General features: G+C 37.5%; 1 protein-coding gene across 3 annotated transcripts; it reads right to left on the reverse strand.

Moving 5' to 3' along the window:
* Positions 1–27: 27 nt before the first annotated feature.
* On the reverse strand, positions 28–20,889 carry LOC147289036 (ARM repeat superfamily protein). Of its 3 annotated transcripts, none has more exons than XM_086239932.1 (24): positions 20,398–20,889; positions 20,035–20,133; positions 19,539–19,763; positions 19,308–19,427; positions 18,990–19,073; positions 18,839–18,898; positions 18,389–18,505; positions 18,131–18,192; positions 17,503–17,559; positions 15,526–15,649; positions 13,901–14,035; positions 12,638–12,718; positions 11,602–11,715; positions 11,399–11,478; positions 11,070–11,205; positions 9,613–9,762; positions 8,732–8,817; positions 7,888–8,075; positions 7,703–7,795; positions 7,220–7,407; positions 6,981–7,092; positions 5,607–5,764; positions 1,570–1,686; positions 28–654 (listed from the first exon to the last, which is right to left on the reverse strand). In XM_086239932.1, the coding sequence occupies exons 1-24, from the start codon at positions 20,611–20,613 to the stop codon at positions 436–438; spliced, it is 3,021 nt and encodes a 1,006-aa protein (XP_086096058.1). In that variant the 5' UTR covers positions 20,614–20,889; the 3' UTR covers positions 28–435. The 3 variants fall into 3 exon arrangements, 2 of the variants coding, with proteins under 2 accessions (XP_086096058.1, XP_086096056.1); XM_086239930.1 differs by having other exon boundaries at positions 29–654; positions 18,389–18,517; XR_015121732.1 differs by lacking the exons at positions 28–654; positions 1,570–1,686 and having other exon boundaries at positions 5,624–5,764; positions 7,225–7,407; positions 18,389–18,517.
* Positions 20,890–21,340: the final 451 nt, after the last annotated feature.

Consider the following 21,340-nt stretch of genomic DNA (forward strand, 5'->3'; position numbering starts at 1 on the left):
AACAGGGTTACCTTATTCCTCTGCAATCATGAATTTCTGTAAACCATGCAACATGTTATGCCGTAAATAGACATGATTTCATTTATAACTTTTTTACAAAGTTCATATTCCCATATCGAGTCGCTTCTATTTTGGGTAACCTGATCATTGAAAAAATTTAGAATCATTATTCTACATTGCTTTCTTCCTGTCAAAATTGGGCAAGAGATATACTGTACAGAATATTAGACTGAAGAAAGCTTATAATACGTATTGGGAATCGAGCTCAAATAAAAAACCATAAGAGGCCCAAATTTAGTAAGCCTGAAAAGAAGCCATCACTTTACAACTGCAACATGGTGCCCGCTTTTCATCAACGGATCATACGGCCCCAATAGCAATTAGAGGCACAGACCGAATCAGCTGCAAATGGAATAACTAAAATTTGTGTAGTAATCAAGTCAAATTTGGAACATTGCGGTGGCTATCGGCAAATTCACGGACTAAACGCTTCAGAACTCTCCCTCCTTTCCCTTGCATGTGACCATAATTATTATGTCCACAACTCCTGCTCTCGACATAATCTGCGGCTGCACCAGCAAGGGCCTTGGACCAAACCGGCACTAAAGTTTCTACTTCCCCTTGCTTTAGGTATTCGGCAGGAAGAGCCTGCACCTGGTATAACAAAATTACCTAAACATCTGCACTCGGAAAGAATACAAACTCTAGATGGCCATGGTTGCTAGTCTAATTTAAATTAGCATCGCATGGCAGGCAGATAGATATAGATATAGGCCACGTTGGGTGTCTAGGATTGAATTCAATAGGGTTAACTCATTAAATTCAAGGCATGATGACGGAAGAAAAAGGGATAACTTCTAACTTTTGTCCTAGATGAAGAAAGAAAATGGATTGGTCATGAGGGAAACTTATCCCTTCCAATCCCCACAGAATGGTGGGATATGAACCCCTTATAACTAATCCATCTTCCTTCAATTTGGACAAAATTTATTAATTAGCTTCCATCTCTTCCTTCAATATACCTTGAATCTAGTGAGTTAACATATCCAATTCAATCCTAAACACCAAAGCAGGTCATAGAGAATTATTCTTATTACACAGAGATCATCCTTATAAAGGAGCATAAAAAATTGGATAGTTTCGATCATTGAACAAGATTGACGGGTGGTCCCCTAAGAAGACATTTAAATGAGTTCATCTAATCCCCAATATAGAATTCAATGATCAGAACCATCCATATTTTAAGGCCTTTTTCAAGGGTCATCCCTGCAAAAAATCAGCCAAATCGAAAACTCTTTAGCCATTTGATGTATGTCAATATCATTTCAATTTTATCTAACATACTACATTTGTCTGCTCAGTTTGGAAATCCAAATAGTTGCAGATTTGGCTAATTTTTTACAGGGATGATCGATCATTTAATTGCATTTCCGGGTGGCCCCTAAAGAGGAGGTTCTCATTTTTCTTAAAATGAAAACATCCTCAGTTGAAGTCCCTATATATATATAGGAGCTTCTTAAGAGGATCCCTTTTTGAGAGAGAGAGTGAGAGAGAGAGAGAGAGAGAGACCGCTGAGTGTAACCATCCATGCAAAGATTCCCAACAAAGAATAGCCATCCAGGTTGTTCTCTCGCTTAAACTGCACATTGCTGCCAATTGTTGCAAGATAGTTGCACATTTGTGAACCTATCAAGAAACAGTGCCAAACAATTCCTTAGATGCAAAGTTAAATTCCACAAGGATGTACAGCCATGACACAGTAAAGGTTATAGGAAATTTAACCATCCATCTGCTAGGTGTGACATGAATATTAAGACAGTAAGAGTCAAACCCATGTTTCTCAAGGACAAAGTGTAATTAGTTTAGAAATCAAATTTCACAGCTAACAATGCTCTAAAAAAATTGCATTTATTTCTACTTCGGAAAAAAATTGGACTCCATATCATAATATGAAACCCTTGCTTAAAGACAATGAAACAGTGAAACTTATACTCACCCTAGGTAGTTTCTTTCCAGAGCGCTTACTGTTGTGTTTTTGTCTCGTCGGAAATTTCTGGAGGAAGCTACAGATCTGGCCGAGAGCAGTAGGGAGACTGGGCAGTGGAGTAGTTTGGTGTTTTCCTAGTGGGGTACGATTTTGGAAGACAAATAGGACTTGTGCAGGACTTTCCTAGTGTGGGAAGGAGTTCTAAAGGGTTTTCCTTGTGTACAAGGGAATAGAATTAGCTAATAGGTAGATAACCTAATTCTATTAGGATTAGGAATCCATATTGTAAGTGGTAAGTCTATGCTCTATAAATAGGCTGCTGCAAGTCTCATAAAAATAAATATAGCTAGAGACTTCTAGGGAAGAAACTCAAAGGGAGACTCGGGTTAGAGACTCAAGGGTGAGTGACTTCAAGGGAAGGGTTTTTCAAGAGGGAAAAACACAAGAGAGCTATTTGTGCAAGAGAGAAGAGAGCGGCTGCGAGTTGGGTAGTCTAGGGTTTCAATAAGTTCTTGTACTCTTATTCTATACATAGTGCAGCTGTGATTCTCTAAGGATCACACGGGGACGTAGGCAAAGTTAGCCGAACCTCGATAACAAATCTTGGTGTTCTTTGTGTTTACTTTTGCTGCCATATTGTGTGTTGTTTGCTATATCTGTTTTAACTCTAGAATACATCAAGGACAAGATCACAGGGGTGTTAATTCACTACAATTGGTATCAGAGCCAGGTTGGCTAGAAGGTTTCTGCGATGTCTAGAGGAGGTCGAAGCATGGACTTAGGGGATTTAAGGCCTGCTTTGAAGCCATATGATGGCAAGGATGATTTTACAGATTGGCAACGGATGATGAAGAACGTGCTGGTGCAGCAAGATCTGGATGATGCACTTCTTGGTGAGAAGCCGACAACCACGTCAGAAGGAACATGGAACAAGGTTCTCAAGAAGGCCAAGAGTTCAATAGAGATCCACCTCACAAGATCCGTGAGGTCTCACATCACAGAGGCGATGACAGCAAAAGAAGCATGGGACAAGTTAGAGAGTGTTTATATGGGCAAGACGGTGTCTAATAAACTCTTCTTGAAGGATGAACTCTTCGGACTTCGACTAGAAGAAGGTGGAGATGTAGCGGATCATGTATGCAAATTTCAGAATTGCATAGCTAATCTGGACAAGGTTGAAGAAGTTTACAAAGATGATGATAAGGCTATCATCTTGCTGAGATCTCTGCCATCTTCTTTCAAGCACTTCCGAACAACTTTGATGTTTGGAAAGGAGACTCTAAAGCTTGATGACGTGGTGCAAGCGCTTCAGTCATATGCAAAGTTAGATGATTTGACCGAAGGCACTCAGTCATCACAAGGCCTTTATGCTAAGGGCAAGGAGAAGAGTCGAGGGAAGGAAAGGAGGGGCAGATCTAGCAAAAAGGGGAAGTCCAATGATTCCGATGAAGAAGGTGGTTGCTTCGAGTGTGGTTCATTAGACCACTGGAAAAGGGATTGCCAAATATGGCTGGAGAAGAAGAAGAAAAGGGCTGAAAACTCAAGTAACGTCGTGGTCGACGATGGGGAGCTTTTGGTGGTATCTTCTGGTAATTCTACTCCACATGCTTGGTATTTGGACTCCGGATGTAGTTTTCATATGTGTGCAAACAAGGAGTGGTTTCATACATATGAGGAATCTAGTGAGGGCAAAGTTTTGTTGGGAGATAACTCTGTATGCAAGGTTCATGGCGTTGGCACAGTCAAGGTGAAGATGCAAGATGGAATTGTTAGGTTGCTTGGGAATGTGCGATATATTCCTACATTGAAGAGAAATCTTATCTCTCTTGGAACTCTAGGGAAGAATGGGTATGCATTCAAGTCTAGAGCAGGGAAGCTCCAAGTCTCAAAAGGATCAAGTGTGATCCTGAAGGGAGTTGTGCAATCTAATAATCTCTACAAGCTTTCCGGGGTTACAGTGATAGATGGAGCAGCTGCGTCTACCAAAGAGAGCTTGGATGTTGAGCTCATGGAGCATTGTAACAAGGGAGAGCAAGGGCATCATCTCACAAAGGAAGAGTCTCGTCAAATAAGTGCTGCGGCTAAAGAAGAAGAAGCAACAAACCATGATTGTTGCTTGGTTAGTTATTCATCAAAGATTGACTTCAAGGATGCAGCAAGGGAAGTCAATAAAGATGAGGAAGGTTTGATTGTTGTTAAGGAAGATGCAACCATAAAGGCAATCAAGGTGGTTATGAAGGTAAATCCAGTTCAAGAGAAGGACAACTCTAAGCTGGTGGAGCATAACACAAGGGTTGAAGAGTTTGGGCAGCAACAACAATCAACAAAGGTTCAAGAACAGGTGGAGAAAAAGAGCACAAGGCAGTCCAAGCCCAAAAGTACCATTAAGCTAACTCACAAGTTTTGGTGGGAAAAGGACAAAGGTTATTATGGTGTTAGTAAGGGAAATCCGGCTACATTCAAGGGGGCTTGTGAGAGCAAGGAATGGGAACGTCGGAGGTGTGCTAGGTTGTCTTTACAAAGGAACTTCAGTTGGAAGTTAGTTCCTAAATCCAAGGAGAACGTTGGCTATGAATGGGTTTATGGAACAAAAGGCGAAGAGAATCTTGAGGCTGCAATTAAGATTCAAAGGTACAAGCTCGGGTTGAGCTTGCTCAATCTTCAAAGTTAGTTGATTGAGGTGGAGCACCTTCTCACTTAAGGTGCATAGAGGCAATAGGTTTTTTGCCAATGTGAAGGGGTTCTTGGAGGTTTGTTCGAGGTTACTTCAAGACTAGAGAATATCTCGAAGGTACAACATTCATGGCTTTGGTTCCGACTCGCCAAGGTGGAGATTGTTGTGTTTTTGTCTCGTCGGAAATTTCTGGAGGAAGCTACAGATCTGGCCGAGAGCAGTAGGGAGACTGGGCAGTGGAGTAGTTTGGTGTTTTCCTAGTGGGGTACGATTTTGGAAGACAAATAGGACTTGTGCAGGACTTTCCTAGTGTGGGAAGGAGTTCTAAAGGGTTTTCCTTGTGTACAAGGGAATAGAATTAGCTAATAGGTAGATAACCTAATTCTATTAGGATTAGGAATCCATATTGTAAGTGGTAAGTCTATGCTCTATAAATAGGCTGCTGCAAGTCTCATAAAAATAAATATAGCTAGAGACTTCTAGGGAAGAAACTCAAAGGGAGACTCGGGTTAGAGACTCAAGGGTGAGTGACTTCAAGGGAAGGGTTTTTCAAGAGGGAAAAACACAAGAGAGCTATTTGTGCAAGAGAGAAGAGAGCGGCTGCGAGTTGGGTAGTCTAGGGTTTCAATAAGTTCTTGTACTCTTATTCTATACATAGTGCAGCTGTGATTCTCTAAGGATCACACGGGGACGTAGGCAAAGTTAGCCGAACCTCGATAACAAATCTTGGTGTTCTTTGTGTTTACTTTTGCTGCCATATTGTGTGTTGTTTGCTATATCTGTTTTAACTCTAGAATACATCAAGGACAAGATCACAGGGGTGTTAATTCACTACACTTACCAGTGTAAAGATTATACAAAAGATATATACATGTACACTATCTTTATTTGCAATTTTACGTACATGGGGTCACAAATTGAAACATAAGAATATTGTATATTTACCCGTGACATGGCGGAAACACCAAGTAAAGCATAAACCAGATTTGATACAAGTCCCTCGCCACTATGGGATATGACTTGAATGGCCATTGCACTGAATGATCCTTCAGGAATACAAGTCATTGAATCCAACAAAGAGGCCAGGCCCACCTCCAAGAAACCTAGAAGGCCCATACAAGATAGTCAATAAGCCTCACTTGTACGTTACAAAATCAAGCTCAATAAACAAAAACATTCGAGAAAATAGCACAGCACTATTTCTGTGAAGGTCTATAAGGAGAACTGACTTCATTAAGAATATTGTACATGTGCAGGCACAAGCTCAGAGATATACGCATACACACACTAACTCCCGTTGTCATTTTCCACAACACAGATTCTTGTTTCAGGAGACAACATTCTTTTAGCTTAGAATATAAGTAACGTCAACGATGTGAGAAATAAACTTGACCTCAGCTGATGACCACAAAAGACTGACTTCAAACCAAATGCAACTCAAAGCACAATGATTCTGGAGACTGGAGTAAAAGCCACGAAAGAGTAGAAATTTCAAGCATGTAGAAATGTAGAAGACAGATTAATACAAAAATACAAAAGCTATGACTTTCCAACATTATTACAAAAGCCGTGCCCATAGCAATATGACTGAAATGAGAAAAGACAACTGAAGCAACAACTTGTAAATTTTGCTTATTAGTTCTGGCCCCAGCGTTAAAGGGGTTAGAGTTGGGGTAGGTCATAGGTAGCATAAAATTAACACTACATTTGGTAGAGGAGAAAAGCGAAGGGATGGAGAAAGGGAAACCACAATAGGAAGGAAAGATAACTTTTTCTTATTTGGTAGGCCTGATGGGAGAGGGTGAGGAGAAACGGAGAGACAGCCTCTAGGGCCCACCAAAAACCAATCACTCTAAATTGGAGTGGTCGGAAGAGATAACCTTATCTCCTTCCATTAAATGAGAGTATAATGGCAAAGCATGATTAAATACTCTCCTTCCTCTCCAGCAATCAAGAAAAGAGAAATATCTCCATCCCTGCCCTTATCCTCTCCACCTCTTCTATTCTCCTGGGCCTCTCCTTTCTTTCTAGTCTCCTTACAGAACAGTGTAAACAAGCATGTCACATGTAACCAATGTTTTTACAAAATATGAAGAAATTCTTGGTTTGATGTGAAGGGAAAACTAAAGAGGTTGTGGGTATCATTACTTGCAAAGGAAATTCTTGAATCAAGCCTAAACTCATATATGAATTGAAAACAGCCAAAATGTCAACGCATGTTTGTGACCTGAGACACAAATCAGATAGCAGCACTACAAGACCCATCAATAAATTATTTTTGGTTCTACCGAGTAGAGGTAAGAGAAAATAGCAGCTTACAAGATAAGTATGACATGGATGCGAGTGCTGCCCCACGATGCATGGCTGTACAGCATATAGCTGCCTTTTGAAAGGAAATCTCAAGAAGGGTACCAGATGCAGCCACTACTTCCTGAGATGTCACAATACTTGAATCATCATTCATATTTATCTACTTTATAAGATAAATAAACTCTGGTTTAGTCACTTAAATTACAAAAATCGGTGGAAGGAATTATAAAATGAAAGGTGTACAAAACCTTACGAGTTCCGCGAACATATGTGGATGCAAAATTTGTGTACGCCTCCACTAGATCAGGCTCTTGGTCACATATATATGAAGAATTAAGAGCCATTACCGATGCTGCATGTGTAAATCTCTCCAAAGTGGTGACAAACAAAGGTCCATATTCTTCTTTGTGACCAAATTCTTCAATGACAACAGATGCTGAAATGGTATTTTTCCAATATGAAGAGAGAGAAAATAAGTAATCAGATGCTTCATGGCACCCAAAAGCATAAAAGAAAAAAGGAAAATAACTATATTCACTTTCCACGTGCTGTATAATAAATTGTTAACCACTCTCTCTCTCAAGCCAACATCACCCATGAAATTTACAAAGAAATGTCATTGAATCATCTGCTATCTTATTCTGGTAGTAACATTATTCTTTCAAAAAGCTAAATATATCAAAACACTAAAACACACCATTTTCCCTGCATTATAATATTAAATACCCTACCAGTTCTTATGTAGCATTCATGACTTTGGAATGATAAATAATTTGTTGATAAGCAATCTAGTACTTGAGGCAGTAGTCTTAAGAAGTGTTGGCCTGCACAATAAACAATTCAGTTATTCTGTGCACAAACAAATATATAGACTTGCACAAGACACACCACAGAGAGAGATATAAAACACCAATACCTGATGACTGAATTGCTTGTGTAAGAGCTCGGCAAGCTGCTGTAGACAGATTACCATTCTCCATGTGCTCAGACCTGAAAAGTTTCTCAAGCATGGGCCAAAATACTTGCAACAGTGCAAGCATGCAATCATCTGCAGAAGGTCCACTCTGCAAGGATGTTGCAAGATGGCTGAATACAGTTCCCATCCTGAAATATAAAAACAAGAGGTAAAAAAGCTGAAGAACGTAATGCATAAATCGGGAAAGAATATAATGAATTCATGAGCATGTAAGATCCATATAATCTGAGAACACAACATCAAGCAACCAACATGAAAATTGAAAATAAAGAGAAGAAAAAATAAAAAGGAATTGATCCTCCAATATCAGTTTGCATGTGCTCGTTTAGTTTTCAATTACAAAATACGTAAAACCTTTGCCACTATACTTATTCTACAATTTTATGATCATAGGAATGAGATAGAGCACCAATAAAAATTCAATGATTAAAACAGTTCCCACCCTGAAACCAAAAAATAAATGAAATCTCGAGCATGTAAGGTTTGTATAATCAGAGAAGAAGAAAACATCCGGCGGCTAGCATAGAAAAATAAAGATTAAATAATTGATCCCCCAATATCTGTCTGCATGTGCTGGTTTAGTTTTAAATTAGAAAAAATGCAAAACCTTCACCTCATTTTCAAGTATGTTGTGTATTCTACAATTCTACAAACAATACATTTGAATGAGCTGAAGTGCCAATAAATTGCAATGACTAGGAACACTATTTCCCTTCATAATGTAAACAACCTGTCACAGGCTCTAAATAACACTTATATGCTTATGAATAATCTTGTAGCATACCTGTAAAGCCCTCTTGCACCAGAGTTCAAAATTTGTGTGTATGTAGCAGGATTTTGTCTCAGACAATGGTCGTTATCATCATCAACCTGAAAGAACATTAAGCCACTATTGCATATTGGAATCTAACAGTAGTGGTAGCTCATCATTTCATAATATATCATTTCAAACGGACACCCTGAACCAGTATAAGTCCTCTTGTCCACTATCTCTATCTTTTGTACTTTTGTTTTGGTTTTAATAAATTTCATTTCTTATCAAAAAAAGAAGAGGGAGTCACTTTGATCAAACTATATCCCGACGACACTCTGATTGAAAGATCTGGAACTGATCCAACCAGGAAAAAGTTGGTTGAAGATCTTCTACAATTTTGCACGGATAGCATTTGAGGTCTGACTTTGTAAGGACTAAGAAGGTACCGAACCTTTGGCCTTTCATGCAAAAATCTTTTGGGTCCTCCAAATATAATGTCTAACTGCTGTAAGCCTACTCAACTTATGATAACATGATGGTGTAGGAAGGAGCTGTTGTGGGCACTAGCCATACGCTCATTCAGCTGACATGTGGGCATTCATCATGTACACAGGACAGACCAATAAACTAGCATATTTGTCAAGATTCATAAACCGCTGTTGAAAAATTTGGAACTGATCCACCCTTTGGAGGACCATTTTATTGAAGGTAGCAATCTACAACAAGAATTACAATTGGTCGAATCATGCTTGGTAGAATTCTGCTCCACTAGACCATAAAAGAAACAAGGGGAGCAGGGCTTGATTTTGATACATTATGTTTTATAAACCAGATAAATCTAACTGGAAGTTGAAAATAGGAAATAACACAGGCAAAATGATATAACAAAGGAAACAAAGAAATATACTTACAAGTTTCCCAATAGATTCAAAGCTAGAAGAAAGCAATCTAGCCAATAAGTTGCTCTTTAATTCTATGTTAGTAATAGAACCAAGAATCAGACTAACAGCACTAACGATTTCTTCCTCATCTTCCAAAGGTAAATGTCTCTTCTCCAAACCCTTCAAGAAAAAAAAACACTACTTACAAGGCAAGGACTGCGAAAGAATGGATGTAAATAAGAGAAAAAAATGTACAAGAATTAGAAAAAGTTGCAAGGATAAGGATCAAATTTTATAAACACACTTGGAAATTGGGAAACAAAAAATGCTTAGCCCTCATGATTGGTTAAAACAGTCCTTCATCGGTATGCTTAGTTATGCATAAGTAATTTCAATGCTTTCAAAGGAAAAGGCCCAAGGCGATGCGTAAGCCTTCAGGACTTCAATAGTAATAATTGAAAATTTTATAAAATTATAAATATGGTGTAGAAAGACCATCCCTGAACCTTTTTTATGACAACCCACAAGAAGTTGATTACAATTAGTATAAAATGGCAGAAACAATTGTGAGAACTGTTATTTTATTACAAGTCTATAAATATTAGGAGTCTTAGAGCTTTTCGAATTAGTATTTTTATTTATTATGAGTATCCTTTCTCTATAAGGTCAGTGGGCCTTGTTATTCATCTTTTTTGTTGGTCAAACTGAAGATAAATTTCATTGAATATATCTTTTAAGTATAGAGGAATCGATATGCCAAGTTGCCTTATGATAGCCACATACTGAAGTTAAAAGGACAAAGCACATCTCAGATTCTGAAGGTAAAGTTAAAGCTGACTGGGCTGTCGACAACACTAGCACAAGCTACACAACACATTAGAGCTGCCGACAACACTAGCACAAGACCTTGGAGCTGCCAGAATCTCCTAAAAGATACTGGGTTGCTGGTGAAAGTTAGTGGGTTGTTATGGGTTAAGGGTGCCCACTGCTGTTTTTCAGTTTAGTGTTCAATGCTAGGGTTTTTAACTGCCGTTGGGAAGGAGAAATGAGATGTAGAGGGGTTTGTAACTTAAAAAATAATAATAATAATCTGCCAAACCACACTATTTGGTATGGGTAAATTTAAGGAAAACAAATTGACTCCAAGAGGCCTCTGAAGAAACAGCGCACAACCCACGCTTTGAACGAACAGTGCACATGCTTCGTGAAAAAGGCTTAGACCTTTCAGGAGATTTGTTTTTTAGAGGAATGTGTAAAGCATTTTTCCTGTGCCTTGCCCTGAACTGCGCCTCAAGGCGGGCTTCACTGCCACCTTTGAACACACATTTTAACAGTAACAGATATATTGACATAACAAAAATGCATGGCTGAAGTATTCAAGTTAATCAGGCTGTAAGAAACACAGAGCAAATGTCAACCACAACTTTGTAAAACAAAAGTAAATCAAATATATGTTAAAATGGACTATAATCAGAAGACTAATTCACCTCTCCTATCCACATCAAAATCTCCAAATTCGAAGGTTCATACATCACTGCCGAAGCATCTTCACAAACTTTACGCAAGGCAGAAGCACAAGAACTTGAGGACAGGGGTTCTGATATTCCAGCCGCAAGAAATAGTCTAAAAGAGCAAATCAGCAAAAAAAAAGGAACTGTGAATACAAATATGTCATAGAAAATCAGGAAGATACTATGTACGATTACACAAAGGTTTACCAGAAGATGGTAATGGAGCCAAAAGCATCCAGAGAATGCATTGATACAATAGTTGGAAGAAGAGAGTACCGACTACAGTACAAGAATACAGTACTTACAGTAAGGGTCTAGCATTAGTTTGAAAAGCAGAGATCCACTTGGAATAGGAACCAACAACATCTGCAAGAGATCTATACACCTGAAATAAAGAAAAAGTACCTCGGATATAAAAATCAAAATGGGCAAAGAATCTTCTGCGAACTAAACTACTGAGAACCAAATGTTCTCTGCAAACGAGGAGACAGGGGAATCTTTAACATACAATGCACATGATGCCCTTCAGCTCTTCTAAAGGCCTAGTGGACAACACTGTGACCAACTGCATGATGACCGAGAAATCAAAGGTTTGGCCCTCCTGTAGGACTACCTCAGCAACCTGGAATGTGAAACTTGCACATTAAAAATATAAATATTAATCAGAATAAGCTCGAATCTAAATCCTTTCTGAATGGCTGCTAAAGATCTTATGAGCAGTTGGGAAAGAGTACAAGCCAAGAGGACCATATATTAATACACATACACACAGATCTTTCTCTAAGTCCCATTCTCAGCTGTTGGATTAGTCCAACGTCTGGAAATTGCAAATCAATTGAAATAAAGCAAGTCCAAATCATATTTCCTGTTTAAAATCCCACCCACCCCCATCCCCATCCCCAACCACCTAAAAAAATCATATCTCCATCAGATTCACAAACCCATTCTTCTTTTTCCAATCAAATAAACATCAACACCGGAATATCCAAATGTTTATCATCGAAATACCAAAGAACAGCACAGATACACATCCATCAAGCCTGCTATTTCCACGTCTTACTTCAGTCAGCCACGCTGCTCGCAACTGGTAACCAGGCCAGCTCCTCAGCTAAGTAAACTCCATATGTCATGATGGTATACATGAGAGTACGAGATAAGCATACCCTTCTTCTCCAGATTCAGTACTTTCTTATAGTAAAACAATTACAAGTGAGAGAAAAATCAATTATGGGGCAGTATGAAACTATTATTGGAGCTCCCAATGATTTTGTGGGAGGGGTGGTGGGTTTACACAGGTAGGGGTCAAGGAAGAAGAAATGGTTTTGAGATTCTGAAGAAGGAAATATAATTTGTTGGAAAGATTGAACAGGAAATATGATTTGGGGTTGTTTTATTTTGTGTTTTTAAAACTTGCAGGCGTCTGTTTAAGAGAAGGATTCTATATATACGTACACATCTATATAGACAAGGAGGAAGATGACCCATAACATAATGTATCCAGATAACACAAACAATTGAGTGTAGGAGCATTAAGTTGTACTTGCCACATTAAGAGCAAACAACTTGGTTTCCACGTCCTTCCAAGGTATTGGTGCATTTGCAGAGGCCCAACCACCAAAGAAAAGCTACAGTGGGATAAAAAAAAATTAAAAAAGAAAAGAACCCAACCACGGAGAATTATAAAAATAAAATTCAAAAAAATTCAAAATTTATTATGAACATGCATGCAAACCTCTAGCAACATGTTGAAAGTGTTAAGATTGCCATTCAAGTGTCAAATGATGCATGCCTCAAATATGAACAATAAATATTATACTTCCATTCTGCTAATCTTACATCAATAACACCACCCAAACATCTGACTAGGTTAAAGGTTGCTTCAAAAGACAAAAATACAAACCTCCTATAAAAAAATAAAATAAAAAATTTGAAATGAACATTAACAGGTACAAGAGTGCTCTGAGGTATTACCAAGTTATGGACCCAATGTGGAAGTTATTGAAAAATGCAGTTTTGAGTTTAAAAACAGAGTAAATTTTCTTCTAATGGAAAAAACAAGAAAATTTTAAAAGTTGAATCACAAGTAACCGTAAGAATAAAAGAGAAATGCTTGGTAATGGCATTTAATATAAAAAGCTAGTAACTTCAGTGCCTCAACTGCCGGTTCAATGTAATATAGTCAAACCACCAATTCAATCATAGACACAGGAAACCCAAAAAATTACAGAGGGACCAGAAATTCACTAACAGCATGCATGCATTCTAATCAATGCTAAGGGTAATCACAAGGAGATCTTGTGTGGTTGTCCACAAAATCCAAAATTCGAAGATTTCTCTGTGAAGATATGAGTTATAATACTACACTTCGGTCATACAAAAAAGAAGCCCTGTACAAAACATTCTTTCAAGCAGAAGAAATAATATCCAGTTTGCACTTGATAGGTTTCTTTGGATGGATGAATTTCATGGAAATTCAACCAAAAAAAGTAATAAACAGTAATAGGCTGATGATGTTTTTAAAATGCAGTGATTTTCACCATAATATCTGTCTTAGATCGAGTAGAAACCAAAAGTGACATACCATGAGAAAGTTAAAACATCCAAGAAATAAGAGGCATATACAAGCACAAAAACCATCTAGCTGATACAAATTGCAGTCTTTTGTTATATTATGGATTTCATCTGATGCCAAATAACAACTATTATTTACAATGATTACCACAGCCATATACGTCCATAAATATTACAGATGTTTGTACCCGTTCAGATATAGGGAAAAGCATTTATTTCAAATAAAAATCAAGCACCTTTTGTACAAACGTAGCAGATCTTAAAAGCTGACAAATATCCACCAAAAGTTCAACAAGATTCATTCTAAAATGGACAAGGCCATCAGGCAGCTCAGGTGTTCCTTGTTCATCATTAAATGTTGAATCATCTACCTGTCAAAAACAAAGATTCAATTTGTATATAACACGTATCCTTATAAATTATCTTCTTTATATAAACCAGAGAGACCAGAATACTGAGTCTTTTATAATGTCATGAAGAACAGCCTCTGCAGTATATAGGTACATGAGATCTAGTAAATAGCATGAAAATCTGATTGCACATAAATGTTCCAATTTTAAGTTGAAATATATTTGCATACAATATCATTGTCGGTTTGTATATTCTCATTCTTCATGTAAAAATTACTAGATCTGCTCAACAAAATGTACATTGATGCATGTCATTATTGGATGATATATCCTAGTTGGTAAAGCATATGGGGATTGTAGTTGATTTTTTCAAGCTTTACCTGGATAAAAATTAACATCCAAGAAATGCCAAAGTCCTCAATATTTGATCAGGCACTGTTGTGGAAGTGGTTATGGAGATAGGACTATTGTGAAGAGTGGTAAAGGAAAAAAAAAAAAAAAGTAAGTCCTCTCATTATTTTGTATTTTTCTCCTTCCCTGATGAAATTTTTGTTTCTCATAACTTGTGGTACATATATATGTGTGTGTGTGTGTGTGTGTGTGTGTGTGTGTGTACAGGGAGCTTCTATTAAGGGATCCCTTAAATAAGATTATATAAGGGATCCTTCATGGGACCCACTCCACCTTGTATTTCAACAATCCGAAATATCTACTTTTAGGTCTCCATTTAAGGATCATCCCTACAAAAATTAGATAAATTATAAACTATTTAACCATTTGATTAAATGGTCATCATTTCAAGTGTTCGTCTAGTTATTTAATGAAAATTAGATATCTTAATGGTTTCCGATTTATCTAATTTTTTGCATAGATGATCTTTGAATAGAGACCTACCAAATAGATGGCTGGAACAGTTGAAATATAATATGGAGTAGGTCCCATGGGGGATCTCTTAATAGAAGCTCCATCTATATATGTATATATATATATATATGGCAAGGAGGGTTGTGGATGGTGTTCAAAGGTGGTTAGAGGATCACATGGCACGAGCATGTGGAAGGGCATCAGAGCTGGGCAAGAAAGGTGGTATGGTGTTTGGCCTTGAAAGGTACACGCCAAGTTTTGTATAGTTTAGTAGTCAGTGAACAAGGACGCATTAGTGGTGACCAATTGGCATTTTCTTGTGATTGATGTTGGGTTCACATTGAACTAGGGAACAATAAACCTCCAAGAAATCAAAAGCAAGATATATATATATATATATTTTAAAAACAAAAAACAAATTGGCTGCTAAGAGAAAGAAAGAGCCTTTAGCACGAACATTGTGTCTTTAAATGCTTGAAGGTAGTATTTAATTAGGCAGAGAAAAGGATGGTAACTATTATGCATTCTACCTAAAAATATAACATTGGCACAATAAGCTGACAAAAAGGCAACATATTTTTATCAGCTATAAGAAAATTATTATGCCACAACTAGTATATAAAAAGGCATACAAGCAGAGGCGAAACCTGAGCACGCAGCAAAAGCGCATCAAGTAATGCTGAAAACACAGGGAAAAACATGTCTTCCACTAGCTTCCTCTGTTTTGCACTGTCCTCATCAAGGCCAAGAATATAGCTTGCAAAACCAGACCTAAGAAATATGAAACCCTTATCATCACTTAAATTTGATAGAAAATATGAAAAGCCTGACCAACCAGCACATGCTAACATTGTTCACAATAACAGGAAGGTCAATTCAAATCCAAATAACCATTTTGCAAATTGAAGAGCTTGAAGTAGATCCACTCATAATGATCACTCTCCCATAAGCAGATGATGAATGAAATTTAATTGTTTTTAAAAAGGGCAGCAATCAATTTCCCATGGTTAAATAGGCAAAATGAAAGCCTAAAAATATTTAAGTAAAAACTTAAAGAACATTAAAGTACAAACTTAAAGCACCTAAAAACAAAACTGGGCACTTAAAAGCCTAAACTTAGAACATTAACAAAACTCAGAAAGGGCACAATTTCCAGAAAATAAAGTGTCTTCAATTCCATCTTGATCCATCCAATATGAAGCTAAATGCCCTCAGGAGCTTTATTATCTCTTCCCTCAAAATAAACAAAGCTAAACAATACCCTAAACCCTATGCTCCTTGCAGCTCCAAACTTCCTTCACAACTCACCATAAGTTGTACTACTTTTTTTTTTTTTGAAAAGAACCAGAAGTTGCACTACTGCTCTTGGCATAACCCAATAAGTCAAACAAGGTTAAGACCTAAGCCCAGGTATAGCAACCAATCAATGCAGCAGTAGACGGTCAACAGTTCTTCTCTATGTGAACTTTTATAGTTTTACCTCTCTATATGAGCTCTTTATGTTCTTCCAAAGCAGCCAAGGGTGTAAGATATTGGCAAGTAAGGAGGAACACACTTAAAATTCCACTAACTCCCAGAAATCATCAAGGGACCCAAACTGTAAACATCAGTACATCACTATTAAGGAAAACAAAACTACCATAAGCTTTTACCTCTGTATATGAGCTCTTTTATGTTCTCTCAAAGCAGCCAAGAGTGTAAGATTTGCAAGGGGGGCACCAAACTAAGAGTTCCCCGAACTGCCTAAAATTTCCAGGGAGCCAAACTGTGAACGTCACCTTTAAGGAAGTAGAGCATCAGCATCATATAACCTGACCTTTGTAACAATGAATATGGTGTAACTTCCAGTCTACATTTTCTAACTGCTTTTTTTTTCATCCATTCATTATTACCAATTACTCATATTCTCAGAAGCTGAAAATGATTAAATCTCGCATCACTAATACGAGATAAACATTAACTTCTTTGCTTCATGGATACAGCACTTAACTGGAACGAGCAGGAAGATACTGTCGTGAATGGAATCTTATCTGAACAGCGATAAAACTCTAAGAACGACTGGTTCACTAAAAGCCAATGAACATAGTCCTCAAGAATCATTCAAGCATCATTAGGTTTACTTTGATCTCAGAAATGGAATCATCTCGCACATGATTGTAAGTATTTGCAAATTCAATTGAGAGCTTTGTAAAGCTGGTAGACCAGGATAACAGTCGGTTCGACCAGCTTACTGTCTTCTAGTTTCTTACTCCAATTGTACAATTGCTTTTGTTATTGATATCATAACACTCCTTAAGTCATAAACCCCTTTGCATTTTTGTCCTCACGAAAAAATAAATGGCAAACTCAGCAACAAGAGGAAGAATCTATTTTCAATTTGTGAATTGCAGGAAAGGCACTTAAATCTTCACTAAAGTCCTCTAAAAATGCACCAGTGGCATGATCTCTTGACTAAAAATCCAAATCACTTTACAAGCAAACAGAGTGGGAAAAAAAAACCATAATAAAAAGTCATAAGCATGCTTCAAGTGACACCAAAATTCAAGTGCACTCAGTACTACAAAAGCAAGTTGAATTTAGACAAACAACAATGGAACTCAAAATGAATAAAATAATTTAAGTACCAAAATTGCAAAGTTGAGTCTGCTATCTCCCAGTCTTCACTTGGAAATGTCACACAGCTGCCAGCCAGCATATTAAAGAGGTTAAGATACAAAATCTGACACAAAAATATATTTTTTTTATGAGAACACCAAAATATTTTACCTATATTAAATCATGACACCAAATGCCTGATATCTACAAATATGACTAAGACGGACATGGTATTTCAAAGAAGGCTTACGACAACCAAACTGTAAGGAATTCTCCCTAGCATGCCTAAGAAAGTAAGAAACTCCCCATATCAGTAGCACGTGTTTATTCATTATCATAAGAAAGTGTCATGTTTAAATAAGTAGCCACTCTTAGTTTCTACTAACTACCATATACATACCAAGGCTGAATGACATTGATGTAAGCATATTTGGACTTTTGGAGGCAGCAAGGAGCATTAGAAAGAGCACAGTAACTAGTGAGCAGTGACTACAAATTAATCACTCTTAGCCCACAAAAGGAAAAAAAAGAAGGAAAGGGAAGGAAAAGTGGACAATAAATATGTACTGAGCTAAATCTTTACAGGTTTATTGCCTTGCCTGATGAAACATGACAAAAAGTTCCTTATGTTAGAAATTTAAAAGATTGATATATAACCTCAAAAGTGCATCCGCCAGTGCAAGTGCTTCAGCACTTGCTTCTACAATCAGAGATGGTGCCTGGAGTACATTAAACAAATAAAAAAGTGTTAATCAGAAACATGATTTCAGATAAATCAGAATTAGGCATGAAAATTTTCTGCATCTGTATATCACTCAACTATAAAATCATCCAAGACAACTGTTCATGCATGCATGAACCAGTAAAACCCTGTAAAATACAGTGTCACAAAAGAAAAATTATATGAATACTTACAGCCTGCCCGATCTCTGACAATAAGCATGCAAGACCACCCACTACTTTTTCATCTCCATTACTAAGAGCTGGTAAGAGTAATACTTCTTTAATAAAATGCACCCTACATAACAAAACCTGGGGTAGCCCCTATGAAAGAAAGCACAACCGTTAATAGGACCATTTGTTAAACAATTTATAATAAAACAGTGAGGCAAAATTTTTACAGAGAACTTGGTCTCAGCATTAATGCCACAAAGATAGCTCTGTTTCCGCATCTTTATTATGATGAAATACAGATAATGTAGTGTGTAATGAAAACAGGTTGTAGTGGTTACATATAGATTATATACGTACTCATACATGTAGAAACACATGCAAACAGGATCAAACAGCTGTTGCCATCAAATTGTGTAGATATTTAGCATGCATAAAGTACAGAAGAAGGATGAATTAGAGGAATTCACATACCTCATGTCGACTTACAAGCTCAATGAGAACTTCAATTGCCAGATCAAATGAAGACGACACCTACCACCAAGAATGCAGAAATAGATCAATTACGCAACTTAAATTGAATCTCAAATACTAAATTAGAGTAATTTAAGTTAATCAAAATTACCTGCAAAGAATTAAAAACAAAGTTAAGAAGTGGATGTGCGGGTAATAATCCCTGGGGAATCTCCGAGAAGCACCCAGCTCGAACCTGAATATATTAAGAATGCTACTGTAATAAGAAAACCAGAAATGTTTAATGTTTGTAAATGAACGATGCCAATTTTGCATTGAAATTTGTGTCACAGTATAAGGTGAAACTATTACACCCTAATTCAGTGCTTGAAGCAGAAACACAATAATGGACAGCAACATTTTGTTGAGTAAAAACATGCATATATTACTTTATGAAATTGGTCATTAGAACAGTTGACAATTATCATACCCAACTCAGTAAGCAACGCAGAATTTTTCTGTTGCTTTCATGTAGTTGTACGCCACTATCAAACCTTTTCTCAGATTGCTGCAGTAGGAACTCAAGAACCATAGGTGTATGCGACAGAAGCTGCATAAGAGAGACATGATTGAACAGAAAGAGAAATACAAAGAGAGAGAGAGAAGAGGCGAGTAAAAGGAGAAATAGAGGTGCAATAAAATGGAAAGAAATTTCCTAAACCTCTTGGCCGTACTGGCTTCTGTCAGCTGAACTCATTTTAAAGTCATTATTTTGGTTGTCTAGAACTTCTTCCGGTAGAACAGTAAGCATCTCCAGAACGGCAATATTGCCATCTACCTGGGTCTGCAGATTCTGGAGACTGTAAAAGAGTTGCTCAACAGGTTTTCCATGCTCAACAGCTCGCAGTATAAGTGCAGAGAGTGCAAGGCAGATTTGTGTTAAAAGCTATGACAAACCGAAAAAAAAACTCATTAGAAGAACTTCATTTCCAATGATAAATATGGCAATAAAGTATGAGACAATATAAGAGTTTAGCCGTTGTTCCAGTCATCAAAAACATAGGCTGCTATAACAACAATTTAATGAAATAAAGCAGTAAAAGTAAATTAGCAGATATAACTTTATGTCAATGGTCAATAATAGAGTTAGCATATAGCAACCATCAAAGGTACCACAGCATCGGAAGATTTGTAATAATGGGTTAAAGTAACAGCACCTGGTGAGGGCCTGAACTAAATCTTTTGGCAGCCAGAAGAAGGGCATTTAGCAAAGCATCTTTAGCTGCTGACTGCAAATAACAGCCCTCGTTTTGGATCTGCAATGTGGCATGATGCATAAGCAATATGGTTGCAGGTGAGCACATTTTGAATAATAGACATGCGATAATTCAAACAAATACATGATTGTCAATCAATGGATATACCACAAGATTCAAGTACAGCACATTAGTGTTTCAGATTTCACACAGCTGTCCAAAGCCCTAAGAAAAAAGGATTGTTGCAGTAGTTTGATAGAGCCTGGTGAAGGTCCTAACTAATAAGAATTATGGGCCTGGTGGAGGATAAGAGGACGAAGATACCTTTCGTTTGAGAATCTGGGCAGCGAAGAACTCGACCTCGTAATCGGAGACGAAAGAGTGGTGAAAATCGGAGGTGAGGATGGAGGTGGCGACCTCCCAAGCGGCGTCGGTCTGCTGAAACTGAACCAGCCATTGATTTGCTGCCACGCGGTTGCACGACTCTGTATCGTGATTCAGGACATGAACCGCCTGCGCCACCTTCATTTGCAATTCCATTTTCCCTCCTCTCTTTTAATCTAACCTAATTACTAATAATAATAATAATAATAATAATAATAAACCAATAGTAATTCTAAGGAACGAACGCTTGGAACAGAGTCAGCGAAAGCGTATCACCAGAGAACGACGTCTGTAAGTCGTTCAATCATATTCCCCACTTGGATTTCTTCCAAACACCCCGATTCATCTGACGGCTGCTAACGACCCATTTGCCAGAATTTGTGTCCTAGGATGACAGGTCAGTAGTCCGTCGTCTCGCGCCCTCACATTCGGATTCAGGATGCACCATTGGGCTATGCCCCGTATCTCACATAGGCCTGTTATTTAAAAACTCATCCCTAAATATTTAAAATAAAAAAAAAGAATAAAATAAAATAATTTTACAAAAAGAAGTACTAAAATAAATGTACATCTTGAAATGAAGGACAAATAAAAAAAATGTTGTTGGTATCGGACTAAGGAAGGCTCGGTTTATACAAAAGGTTTTTTGTTCGACACACCATTCCTCTCCATTGTGAAGGAAATTATGCCAAATTTGTAGGTGTGACACATGGCATAACATGTTGGACACATTGAAGCCCACTGGCACGTGTGACATGTGGCGGATAACGGTTTAAAACGATTAGGGTTTCCATCAAGGCTACAATTAGGGTTTCACCTAGGGTTTCAATCAGGGTTATGATTAGTGTTAAAATTAAGGTTATGATTAGGGTTTTAAACAGGG

Source organism: Dryas octopetala, chromosome 4 (genome assembly GCF_963921425.1).
Source record: "Dryas octopetala chromosome 4, drDryOcto1.1, whole genome shotgun sequence".
Classification (NCBI taxonomy): Eukaryota; Viridiplantae; Streptophyta; class Magnoliopsida; order Rosales; family Rosaceae; genus Dryas; species Dryas octopetala.